General features: G+C 47.1%; 1 protein-coding gene across 2 annotated transcripts in view; it reads right to left on the minus strand.

Annotated features, from left to right (window-relative positions):
* NAF1 (nuclear assembly factor 1 ribonucleoprotein) overlaps nucleotides 1-11,755 on the minus strand; it is a 31,496-nt gene extending 19,741 nt beyond the window's left edge. For both annotated transcript variants that reach the window (XM_033061033.1, XM_033061032.1), the window contains exons 1-4: nucleotides 11,070-11,755; nucleotides 9,289-9,421; nucleotides 7,359-7,452; nucleotides 1,588-1,670 (exon numbers count right to left, since the gene is read on the minus strand). In XM_033061033.1, coding sequence (XP_032916924.1) covers nucleotides 1,588-1,670; nucleotides 7,359-7,452; nucleotides 9,289-9,421; nucleotides 11,070-11,692 — 933 coding nt within the window. In that variant the 5' untranslated portion in view covers nucleotides 11,693-11,755. The remainder of the gene's footprint in view (nucleotides 1-1,587; nucleotides 1,671-7,358; nucleotides 7,453-9,288; nucleotides 9,422-11,069) is intronic.
* Between the last annotated feature and the right edge of the window lie 965 nt (nucleotides 11,756-12,720).

A 12,720-nucleotide genomic window follows, 5' to 3' on the forward strand; every position in this document is an offset into this window, starting at 1 on the left:
AAACAGAAAATTCTATGCAACAACCCTCTCAGCAAATATTCTTCACTGGCCTTAAATCAGAACAGCACATCATATAAGAAAACATTCCTCATTTTACATAAAGCTTCACTCTAACCATTGCCCCTATTTGGCAGTAAAAGAGTACACAGCCTGTTATTCCAAGACATTATACATCTCAAAGCAATCTCTTCCTCTCCACAAGTACAGTAAATTCACGAATGCAAGCCGCACGGAGTATAAGCCGCATATCCGGTGTGTTGGCAACATTGATGTCTTTGTCAATAAATAAGCCGCACCCGCAATATTAGCCGCACTTTAGTTCGCCGCGAACTTTCACAAAGTCGTGATTTAGTAACACAATCGCAGGATCGCCGGGGCTTACTGGCTTACTGCTGACCTCGGAAACATTGTTTCCAAGTGAAAAAAGACACACCCTTTATTTACAAGCCGAAAAAGATAGGAACAATAGTGTGGTCATTTTGCGAGCATTCCCAATGGATCCGTGTTGCCTTTAAACAGCCGCTCAGCCACGCGGGCAGGCAGCTGAGCTCCGAGCGGAGCCACATCTCCGTGCTGGCACAGGAGCGGCCGCTCTGGCCCTCACAGCCCCACGGGGGGAGCGGCCGTTGTAGCCCTCGCGGCCCGCGGGGCGAGCGGCCGTTGTAGCCCTCGCGGCCCGCGGGGCGAGCGGCCGTTGTAGCCCTCGCGGCCCGCGGGGCGAGCGGTCGTTGTAGCCCTCGCGGCCCCGCGGGGCGAGTGGACGTTGTAGTCCTCGCGGCCCCGCGGGGCGAGCGGCCGTTGTAGCCCTCGCGGCCCCGCGGGGCGAGCGGCCGTTGTAGCCCTCTCCCTGCAAGCCGAGTGGCCGTTCTACCCCTCTCCCTGCGGGCTGAGCGGCTCCCCCAGCCCTCTCCCTGCGAGCCGATCGCCCACTTCACCCTCTCCCTGCGGGGAGAGAGGCTCCCCCAGCCCTCTCCCTGCGAGCCCAGCCAGCCCCGTAGCCGCACAAGACTGAAAACACTTTAAAAAGTACAGAGAAATATCACACACTTTTATCGAACTGCCGAGGTAACTCGCCGAGGTAACTCACTCCGATAACAACCCCCGCCCCTCAGTAAAGCCGCCATCCACAGGCAGGCAATAAGCTGTTCTCTGATTGGTTCATCATCGGAACAACGGGAAACCATGGATTTCAAACTGTTTCGGCTCAGGACTGGACTGGTATGATACTAGGTAAGGGCAGATATCACATTTTTGTTCATAGATTAGCCGCACCCAAATATTAGCCGCACTTCCGGGTTTCCACCAAAATTTTTGTCTAATTACTGCGGCTTGTATTCGTGAAATTACTGTACTCTCATCAAACACTGGAAACTCACCGGATATTGTAATTCTGTAAGGATGCAATTAATTCCAGGTTAGGAATTCTCAAGATTAAAAAACCAGATGAATATAACAAGAGTCAAAGGCACAAAGAAAAACTACGTATCAAAAAACATTATCTTTCATTTAGTGGACTTCTACTTTCTGGAGTACTAAAGAATACTTCCAATTTTATACTAGAAAAACCAGTTTTTATTTTACACCCACCTTTCCTGCTGCTTGCCTATCTTCTTTAAAAATTATGCTTTCCTCGTTTACTGGAGGTAGGCCTCTCAGTGATTGAATTATTACTAAAACAGAAAGAAAAAAATTAATTAGAACTTTATGTTTCAACAGTATGTAGTTAATTGCAGTAAAACTTAATAAACCACACCACTACTTGTCTACTTAAGTTTGTAGAGTTGCAACCAAATATTCTTGCACATGTATAAAAGTACTCAGAATCACACACCCCTTCTCCAATGATACATGAGTGGTAACACAGTAATTTCACGATTACAAGCCGCACTGACTATAAGCCGTATCGCCGGATGTTGGCAAACATTTCATTCTTTGCCCATACACAACCCGCACCCAATTACAAGCCACTCTGTCGTTCGCAGCGAGGACCCGTGTGCAACAAAGTTGCCAAATAGTAACAGAATCGCAGGATCACGGTTTACTGGCTTGGCTCGGGTCATGAGGGCTTGGGGCTGCTGACGGGGTCAGGTGGTCCAGCTCGGCACTGCCGCTCAGTGGGGCCGCTCGGGGCCGGCTGCTGCCGCCGCTGGGCTCGCTTGCCCCAGCCCGGCACTGCGCCACGGTGGCAGGGGGGCATGGAGCCCGCCGGAACCCGCAGCGGTGATGGAGCCCCCTCGCTCCCGCAGCGGCAGCAGGCGAGGACGGGAGCCCCCCGCTTCCCCCTGAGCTGCGGAGCCAGCAGAAGGCAGCCCCCCGCCTCCCCCCGGGCCGCGGGGCCAGCAGGAAGGAACCCCCTGCCTTCCCCCTGGGCCATGGGCATGGCAGCACAGAGCTCCCTGCCTCCCCCCGGGCTGCAGGGCCAGCAGGAGGGAGCTCCCCCGCCTCCCCCCGGGCCACGGGGCCAGCAGGAGGAAGCCCCCCGCCTCCCCTGGGCTGCGCAGCCTGAAGGAGGGAGCTCCCCCGGCTCTTCCGGGCTGCACTGCCTGAAGGAGAGAGCTTCCCCGCCTTCCCTCCCACACAGCACTGTTGGCATGGAGCCCGGCTCTACCCGCCGTGCAACAGAGTAACCAATTTGTAATAATCGCATAAAGCCGGTTTTTACTGTCAGGTGCTTGACTCGGCACCTCAGTTTACACTTCCGGGGTTGGAAATGTCAGAAAATTATTCAAATATTAGCCACTCCTGAGTGTAAGCCGCATTTCCAGTGTGGGAGCAAAATTTTAGTCAAAACGGTGCAGCTTGTAATCGTGAAATTACTGTATATTGCTTACAGAATTACTGTTCTCTGAGGTAAAGAGAGAGTGTCCAAAGAATCACACCAGAACACAAGAGCTGTCTGGTAGTTGAGTCACAGTAGCCTGATGGTGTTTATATATGCAATCTATTCTACATTCTGCAATTTGATGCCCTAGAAGTCTCATAGTACATTTGGGCCTAACAGTGATTTAACTTCTCTACCTATAAAACAACAGAATGCTCAATTAAGCATTCTTGACCAGCAAATAAAGTCACTCAAGTACACAGTGTCACTCAGACTCCAACAAAAGCTCAAGATCATCACTACTAAATTTACATAAAAGGACTTTCAGCAACCAACATGTCACCAAACCAGAAGTTACTGCTACTGCTGCAATCTGCAAAAAACCTTAACATGCCAAACAAGGATATGACAATATTAGTCTTAATAGTTCACTGATTTTCAAGAGAATTCGTGGAATCAATTTCTTTTGTGCCTACCTTTAAGATAAAATACACAGTGTAAGTACCCAATATTGTTGGGCTGTTTAAACCTCATGAGAAATACACCTTAGTAGAAAAAAAACAAACAAAAAAACCCATCCTAACAAAAAAACCCTGCAAAAACAACACACCAAAAACTCTCAGATAATGTTTTCAACTTGATTCACCACATGTAGCTCCCAGCCTGAAGGGGCCAAGGAAAATGTATTCTGAAGATGTACAATGCACCAGTCCCATGAAACTTAGGAGAAACATTACCGCCTCCAGCCTATTTGACTTACAGCTTCCCCTACCTCAACCCAGCCTAAATTATCTGCTACTCTTGCAGGGCCCAAAGTATAGCCCCCAGTAAAGTTTCTCATATACACCAAAGCTATTTACGTTCCAGCCCCAACCCACACAGTGAATTTTTCTGCTCTCTTTAAGTACCTTGAAGTAAAGCACAGCAAAAGTTTTGTCAAATTCTGACACACTGAGCAGAAGTTCACAGAAAACACGGTCATTTTGCTTTTAGTTACTGCACAGCAAGCATGAACCTCCACTGCTCTAGCCTCAAATTTACCTCACAGGACAAAATATTAACTTTAAAAGTATCACTCACTGCAGAACTTGGGAGCTTGCTACAGAGAACAGCACACATTCTGAGGGACATCAAAGGGACAAGAGAAAGAATACTGATTGTTGTGTCAGAATAATATTTGTGGTTTCCAAATGGGAAATCAACTCCCCTCAGACTAGATATGTACCCAGTATACAGAGGCATCAATTTAGTTAAAAAATAAAAAAACAATCCCCAATTAGCTGCATCCCTAATATAGCCACAAGCCACATGAAATTAAGGCCTGTTTTCTGAAGAACTGGAAAGAAACTAAAATGTGGAGAAAGAGAAGTCATAAAGCAATGTAGTAAAAGCAAGAAAATAATCACAGATGACCTGAGCATTTAAGCCATTCATACAGTTTTATTTCATTGTAATTATTGGTTTATTTTCTAGCTTTCAGCAACAAATCTAATTCAACACTTTATACATGTACATTACATAAAATAGGATGCAGTCTGAAGAATTCACCTACCAATGAACTAGTATTTGAAAAGATTATACTTACCAGTGAGGATTAGAATTAAGGATGGCTTTTAAAACTGTAGTGTTTAAAACAGTTTTGTTTATACCTTCACATTTTAAACCAAAAATAAGAATAATAGCAAGTATGATTCAACTTTTTTTAAAAACTTGTTTTCAAACTACCATTTTGGCTGAAAGTAGCCTTCATGAAGTCCCCATTATTATCAATAAACAAAAAAAGGACAAAGTAGAAAAAAAAAAAGAATACTACCTTCCAGACCCTCCACCCAGCTTCCTGCAAATGAATGAAATTAAATCTCACTCCAATAAAATAATATAGAGGAATTGCCTGTATTACCTGAAGTCTTTTAAAAGAAAAATTAATAGCAAAACTTACTTACAGTAATTTCACGACTATAAGGCGCACCATTTTGACTAAAATTTTGGCCCAAACCTGGAAGTACGCCTTATAGTCCAGTGCGCCCTATATAATATATAAAGTTGCAAAATTTGCCAAACCGGTAGTGTGAGCCACAGTGCGGGGGTGGTACTGTGGGAGTGCCAAGTCGCGAGGGGGGGGGGCGGGAGCGGGCGGACACAGCCAGCAGGAGTTGTGCGGGGAGGGAGGGAGCTGCCACAAGCCCGGACCCTGGCAGCCGCACGGGGAGGGAGGGAGCCAGCGCTGGCCCCGGTCTCGGCAGCCGCGCAGGGAAGGAGGGAGCCGGCACTGGCCCCGGCCTGGGAGGAAGGAGAAGCCGGGCGCGCCGACCCCTGCCCGGGCGCGGGGGAAAGAGAAGTTGGGCGGCGCTGGCCCCAGCCCGGCACGAGTCGTGCAGGGAGAGAGGGAGGGAGCGAGCCACCACGGGTCCTGGTCCGGCACGAACCGCACAGGGAAGGAGGGAGGGAGCTGCCACCGGTCCTGGTCCGGCACGAGCCATGCAGGGAAAGAAGGAGTCGCCAGCCCCGAACCGCTGCGAGCCGCGGCCACCCCGAGCTGTGCCTAGCCAGTCAGCACTGGAGGCGGGCAGGAGTGCCAAGGCCCACAGCATGGGGAGGGCGCCTGGGGTTGCGTTTAAAGGCTACACCAATCTGTGAAAAGCGTTTGCAATTTGAGCACCTGCCAGTAATTCAATAATTTGTTGCGCACAGCGCAGCTCCTCGCTGCAAAAAAAAAGTGCACCTTATAGTCTGGTCCGCCTTATATAATGTACAAAGCTGCGAAATCTGCAGAATCCCGGAGGTGCGCCTTATGGTTGTGAAATTACTGTACATTCTTTTGTACTACATTCAGCTAAATACTACAAAAATTGAAGTTAATTTCTAATTTTCATAAGTAAATTACTTGGAATGCAGTTCAAGCAGAATGGAACACTTGAAATACAGTAAATTCACGAATACAAGCCGCACTGAATATAAGTCGCATCTCTGGGTGTTGGCAAATATTTCGTTTTTTGTCCATAAATAAGCCACACCTGAATATAAGCCACTCTTTCGTTCGCAGCGAGGACCCGCGTGCAACAAAATTGACAAATAGAACGGCGGCAGGGCGGGTTTTACTGGCTCAGCTCGGGCTGTGCAGGCTTGGCCCGCTCGGGGCTGCTGACGGGGCCAGGTAGCCCAGCCCGGCGCTGCCGTTCGGCGGGGCCACTGGGGGCCAGCCGTCGCTGCCACTGGGCTCGGTCACCATGGCCTGGTGCTGCCCTGTGGTGGCAGGCAGGGACGGAGCCCCCCGCCGCCTCCCAGAGCCACGGCAGTGGCGGTCTGGGTCCCCCGCCGCCTCCCAGAGCTGCGGCAGTGGCGGCCCGGGTGCCCTCCCTCCTCCCCGAGCCACGGCAATGGCGGCGCGGGTCCCCTGCCGCCTCCCAGAGCCGCGGCAATGGCGGCACGGGTCCCCTGCTGCCTCCCAGTGCTGCGGCAATGGTGGCACGGGGCACCCCCGTCTCTCCCCCGGGCTGCAGCAGAGGAGGGAAGGAAAGAGCTCTCCCTCCTCTCTCCCCGCCCCCCGTGCTGCCTGCAGGCAGCCAGGCTCTACCCGTGGTGCAACAGAGTAACAATTTGTAACAATCGCGAAATGCCGACTTTGCAGCTGCTCGGCTTGGCACTCTGGCTGGCACTTCTGAGGTTGTAAATGTCAGAAAATTATTCACATATCAGCCGCTGCTGAGTATTAGCCGCATTTCCGGTTTAGGAGCAAAATCTTAGTCAATTTGGTGCGGCTTGTATTCGTGAAATTACTGTAGTCTCAATACAAACATACTGTGGATGTTCCAGTAATGTGAGCTTCAGTAAAACTTTTATTTCATTTTTCAGACACTGAGGTCCACATAGATCCAAAAAGATCCCGAAATCTCTATGCCTGCTGTTAAGCTTACATCCATTCTATATCTCAATCCCATTAAGTTTACCCTCCCACCTATAAACCATGTTATTCACATCATCCTCTGACTGCTGACATGGTAGTTTTCATTTGCTCAAGGTGCCAGAAATGGTATGAATAAAGATATAAATAAATAAATGAATAAAGACAAGAACTTGCATTGTTGAAGAAACAAGTCTTTTTACTGTCCTCATATATTAGCAAGCAAGCACTTGGGACTGCATTGCAATGCATCTGTGCTTTCTGTTACACAGTTCCTATATATCCAGGGATTACTCAAAAACAGCACCTACCACTGGAAGATTTTCTTAAAACACTTAAAATACAATAACTCTGGTCAGTGTCAATATAGAAATCATAATACACAGTAGAAAAAAAGGGGTTTAATTAAAAAAATTAAACATGGAAATCACATAGAAATGCATGCATATAAGCTAAATAAAAGGTAATTCAACACAAATGCCATCTGTTAGTTCAAATTCCAATTCAGCAACCTGCTATCCCCAGAAATACAATCCTGCAGGACTGACACATTGAACTAACAGCTAAGAACTCAATTAATGCAGAGATATATAGAAATTATAATAATTAAAACCAAAGCAAATATATCTTGCCTACCTAACTGGTCAATGATGCTGGAAACTGTCCCAAAGACTTTCAGTTCAACATTATCTGGAAGAATTATTGACAAGTCTTCAACAGGAGGTAGTTCCTGCAAACATCAAGTCAATGTTTAAAATATAGTATCACATGAAGGCACGTACCACTTTGTCACTGCAGAAATTTGACAGTTTGGAAAATTCCCCTGGCATTTTGATGATTTTATTTTTAGAAAATCTAGTTTGATTTACCTCTTTCAGAATCATCCTAAGTGAACTCATTTTGGAGGACCACCACTTTTGAGGCCATCTCTCCTACAGAGACACTACTCTACATATTTCCATCACAACTACAGCAGAAGCCAATTTTATTCAAGTGGAGAAAGCCAACAACTGACAGGCATTTCATCCAAGCTTGATGTGCATCACAAAAATTAAACAATCAGAAATCAAAAAATAAGACTCCTTGCAACAACATTCAATGCATGCTAGAAGAAAAATGTGCACAGCAAGAGGTAATACAGCATAAAATACACCAGATACGTATCATCTGATTTAACAAAATGGAGTCTGTCCATTTATATCATGACTTGGACCATTACAGAAGATGTAAACATCACAACCTATACAAAAACATATTTTCAGCTAAAAATAATTGCCTTTGGTGCAAGAGGATAACTAGAGATCAAAGAGAACACAAAAAGCCAAACTTCAGATACAAAAATGAGCGCAACACAATATTCAAGTTGGGTTTTTTCCTCAAATAAAAGATCAAAATCTACTATCAAAGACTGGTTAACACCAAGTTATCATCTACCGCCAATCTACTCATAAACTAAGATTTCTACGGATGTACTATGCTGCTGTGAATTCAGTAAAGACTTTAGGAAACAGGCAATTAGAGTAAGCATTATCTTCATATTCAACACCCTGTGAATTCTGAGACTTCAAATCTTAGCACAGAACTGCACTTTTAAAGGCCACAACTAGAAATGAAATCCCACACAAACCTAGTGGAATCTTAACCTGGTTTATCAATACTTCACCTGATAACATTCACTCTTAACAAATATTTGGCAAAGGTTTATAGAGCAATGTAAAGATGAAAAAGGCCAAGACTTTCCCAGATGTTGTACCATTAAATGCAGACATAAACTCAGAAAAGAGTAGCACACCCTTCTACTGGCCAGTGATTTTTCCAACATTAAATCAAGTTCACTGCTAAGACTTAACTGAGTTGCTTTTCTAAGAGCAATTCAAAGGCCAAAGACCAGCAAAAGGAAGGTAAAATTCTTATCCTGTATCTCAAAATGGTACCTTCAGCCACACTATACACAGATTCCACCAATCCTTGCTTCAAGGCAAGAGGTTTCTAAATGCTCCTTGATACGTATACCTGAAGAACAGGACTTTCTATGCTATTAACTATCGTGGCTTTTGCTTCAGGAAAGTAAATTTTCTTCACAGTGGCTGTTACAGGGTTGCATTTTGTAGCTGTGCTGGAAACATTGCTGATAATATAGAGATTAGTGAGGAGGTGCAAAAGGAGTTGGGAGGGACACAACCAGGACAGGTGACTTGCACAGACCACTCCATAGCATGTAACATCACGCTCAGCATACAAAGCTGGGCAAAAAAGGAGTATGAGGGACATTTGCAGTGATGGTTTTTTGTATGCCCAAGCAACGGTTAACATGGTGGAGCCCAACTTTCCCGGAGATGGCAGAACACGTGCCTGCCCATGGAAAGTGGTAAATTAATTTCTGGGTTTGCTTTGCTTATGTGGGTGGCTTTTACTTTACTTACTAAACTGTGTCTAGCTCAGCCTTGGAGTTTCTCTTTTACTGTTCTGATTCTATCCCTGTCTTGACACAGGAGGACTGACTCAAAATATAAATTTTTAGTTGGGGTAGTAGGAAAGCATTTAAAAAACACCACATTGTACTTACCTCAATAGGCAACTCATCTTTTGTCCTAATACAGTAAAATCTGTTATCCTTTTCATTTGGATGATCATCTTCATCAGATACTGCTGAAGATGAAGAGAAGAGTGTAGTTGATGAACTGTCTGAATCTGAATCACTGGATAAAAAAAACAAACATGAGAGTTACAATACTGCCTTCTCACAGTCAATGTTCTTGTAAAATCCCAACACTAGCATAAAGCTGACTGAAAGTTAAGAAAACTTTTATTCCAACCAATGCATCTTGCACAATGAAGGGGAAAGAAATCTAATTTTTGTAAGCAAAAAGGATTAGTTCCATAACTCATGTCCTGTCCAAATCCCCCAGTAAATATCCACACGGAGTAATTCAATATTTCTCACTGTTGCGTGTGTAACAGATGTTTATTATCTTAGACTCTTAATATTTCAAGTAAAGAGTAGATAAGAAACCAGTCCTTATTCATGTCCATGTTTGTTTTAGCAAAGGTTCAAGTTCTTGAAAGCCTGGTGGAAGATCCTATTAACTGATCCTAGTAACTGAAAAAACACAACAAATCTTATACATAAAATACACTGAAATGAGCAAACGCATGCAAAATAGCCTTTCTTACCTGAAGGAAAAAAACCCCCACTCCTTTCTAGAGTCTTGTAACACTACAGTCTCATTCCCAAGTAAATGGACGGCTTTCATCCAGTAATTTCTTTATTCCAACTTATGCTTATAGTAATGACAAGAAATAAGAGCACCTCTCCAAATAAGCCTTTTGAAAAAGTCAAATATGGACTTGGAACAATATCAATACAGCAGGAAGACCAAAAAAAAAATCAGACTAAAAGACTGATCAGTGGAGGAAGTTAAAAAAAACCCAAAGACTGAGATACATGCAAGACAGATAAGTAAGTTGAATTTGGGAAAATTTCATCTTTAGGGCTCATCAGCACGAGAGATTTTGGAAGTAAAAAGCATTAGACACAGATTATGCCCCTGGAAGTCAGGAATTTCACTGTTCCATCACCTCATGACATTCAAGTCAAAATCAAAGTACTTCTGACGTCAAACTTTAATCAATTAACTGTTAATGAAGCTTTGTATCTTTAAGAGGAAATTCTTAGACTTTATTTTAGCCTCCTCTAGTCAAAAGAAGCACATGGCCATGTTGCTGCACCGGCCCAGTAAGAAAATACAAGACTTACTGCAACAACCAAAGTGTGCAGACTTCTAACACTGCAACAGAGCTCAGATTTAACCAGTTGCCTTTCACCAACTACACTGAACAACAAAGCACAGATGCAGCAAGTAGAAAACGGAACCTTCTATTAAAAAAAAGAAAATTAAAGAAAAAAGGTTGAGAATGAGCTCTTCTACTGAGATGCCAACATCAGAGCACGTGTACAGTGTGCAGACTCTCTACCTTGAGTCCTACTTTCAGGTTTTTCAGCCGTAACACCGCGGGTATCCTGCCCCACACTGTGAGGACCACATGAAGCCGGTGGGGGCCCAACAATCTATTCAAGCTGCGACCACCAAACTCATGCTTCTGTTCAATCTTACACCTTTACAAACACTGTTCTGGAAACTTAATTTAACAGACTCCTAGCAATACATAACCGAAAATTAGTCTGTGATGGTAAGGAACGAACTCCAGAGGGTGAAACACCGGGGCGGGAGGAGGCGGCGGGCAGTCACACAGCGCTCTGCGGCGCTCAGCGACAGCGGCCCGGGCCGCCGCCCGAAGCCTCGGGGGGAAAGGGCGACCCGCGGGGTGTACCGGGGCTGAACCCACCTGTCCGAGTCCGACGAGGGCGCGGCGGCAGCGGTCACGGCGACGACGGCCGCGGGGGGCACGGCGACGGCGGGCACAGCGACACCGGGCGAAGAGGGCGCGCCGGGCCAAGCGGACGCAGCGGGTGAAGGCGACGCGCCGGGCCAAGGGGGCGCAGACACACCGGGCGAAGAGAGCGAAGCGGGCACAGCGACACCAGGCGAAGAGGGCGAAGCGGGCACAGCGACACCGGGCGAAAAGGGCGAAGCGGGCGCAGGGACACCGGGCGAAGAGGGCGAAGCGGGCGCAGGGACACCGGGTGAAGAGGGCGAAGCGGGCGCAGGGACACCGGGCGAAGAGGACGAAGCGGGAGCAGCGACACCCGGCGCGCCGGGCGAAGCGGCCGCAGCGTCACCCGGCGCGCCGGGCGAAGCGGACGCAGGGACATCGGGCGCGCCGGGCGAAGCGGGCGGCGGCGAGCGGCGCGGTCCCGTGGCTAGGGGCTGAAGGGCCTGGGCTTCCCCATCGCCTTCCGAAGGGCCCGGCACCTTCTCCTGATTGGACGCCCGCTGCCCGCCCGGCTCCACGGCCAAGTTCTCTAGCTGCTCCATCACCTCCTGTGGCACCTCCTGTTGCACCTCCATTCCCGCGCCACGCGGCCTGCAGCCCGCCCCCGACACGCTCCACTTCCGGCCTCCGCCTGCCGCCCCCGGGCGCGTGCGCCGAGACACGGCGGGGCCGGGAGAGGGGCGGAGCCGGAGGAGGGGTCGGGCCCGGCCCTGGAGGATGAGGGCTCGGCGCGGCGCCCAGCAGGCTTCGGGTGGTGCAAAGCCAGCGCCCGGGGCCTGCTTGAAACACAAAGCTAGAGGTCATGGCTGCTCTTGCTGAGGACCTGTTGGGAGCGATTAGTTTTCTGTTTTATAAATGTGCTGACAACACACAATCATGCAATGAAAACGAGAAAAAAAAAAGTAAAGCTGTATAATACAAAATTACTATACGATAGTAATTGGTAGTACCCTGACGTAGTGACTTCGTAAGGCTAGTGACTGTATATGAATGCCAAGCTCTCCAAAATATAAATGCCTATTTATATTCTGGGTTCACCATAAACACTTACGGTTTTGGAGCTTGAGGTTTTTTGTGGCGTCTGTCTCACACTACTCAGTGGGAGTGAGGAAAGAACTCTTGGCGTCCCAGGGTCTGGCACACCTGGTGTCCCTGACCCATAGAAGAGGACAGACTCAAGTTCCTCCTGACCACGTTCTGTGTGATTGGTGTCACACAGATAAAGATTTTCCTCACGAGGGTAGCATAGCAGAAAAAGCATCATGGTTTCTCTTTAGCTTGATTTATCTGTGAGAAATAGCAATAGACATGCCAAAGACACACAGCATCAGGAGGTCACTGTTAGGATGACAAGTCCCTTTAATCCAGCATCCAAAGTGTAGTTTGACAGCTGTGCTCCTGGGCCAACACTGTGTATCCCTGACCGCATCACACTGTCCTTTGGACAGGATTCCAAATGGTTTTCATTACCAGGCAACAGAGTACAGTATAGGCCTGAGGAGGATAAATAGATAAAAATAGATAAATACTTGAATAAGTTGCATGTGATAAGGCTGGAAGTGCCAGAGAGGACTGGGACTTGAATATCTGATGAGAGTAGAGG

The sequence above is a fragment of the Catharus ustulatus genome, chromosome 5 (genome assembly GCF_009819885.2).
Source record: "Catharus ustulatus isolate bCatUst1 chromosome 5, bCatUst1.pri.v2, whole genome shotgun sequence".
Taxonomy (NCBI): Eukaryota; Metazoa; Chordata; class Aves; order Passeriformes; family Turdidae; genus Catharus; species Catharus ustulatus.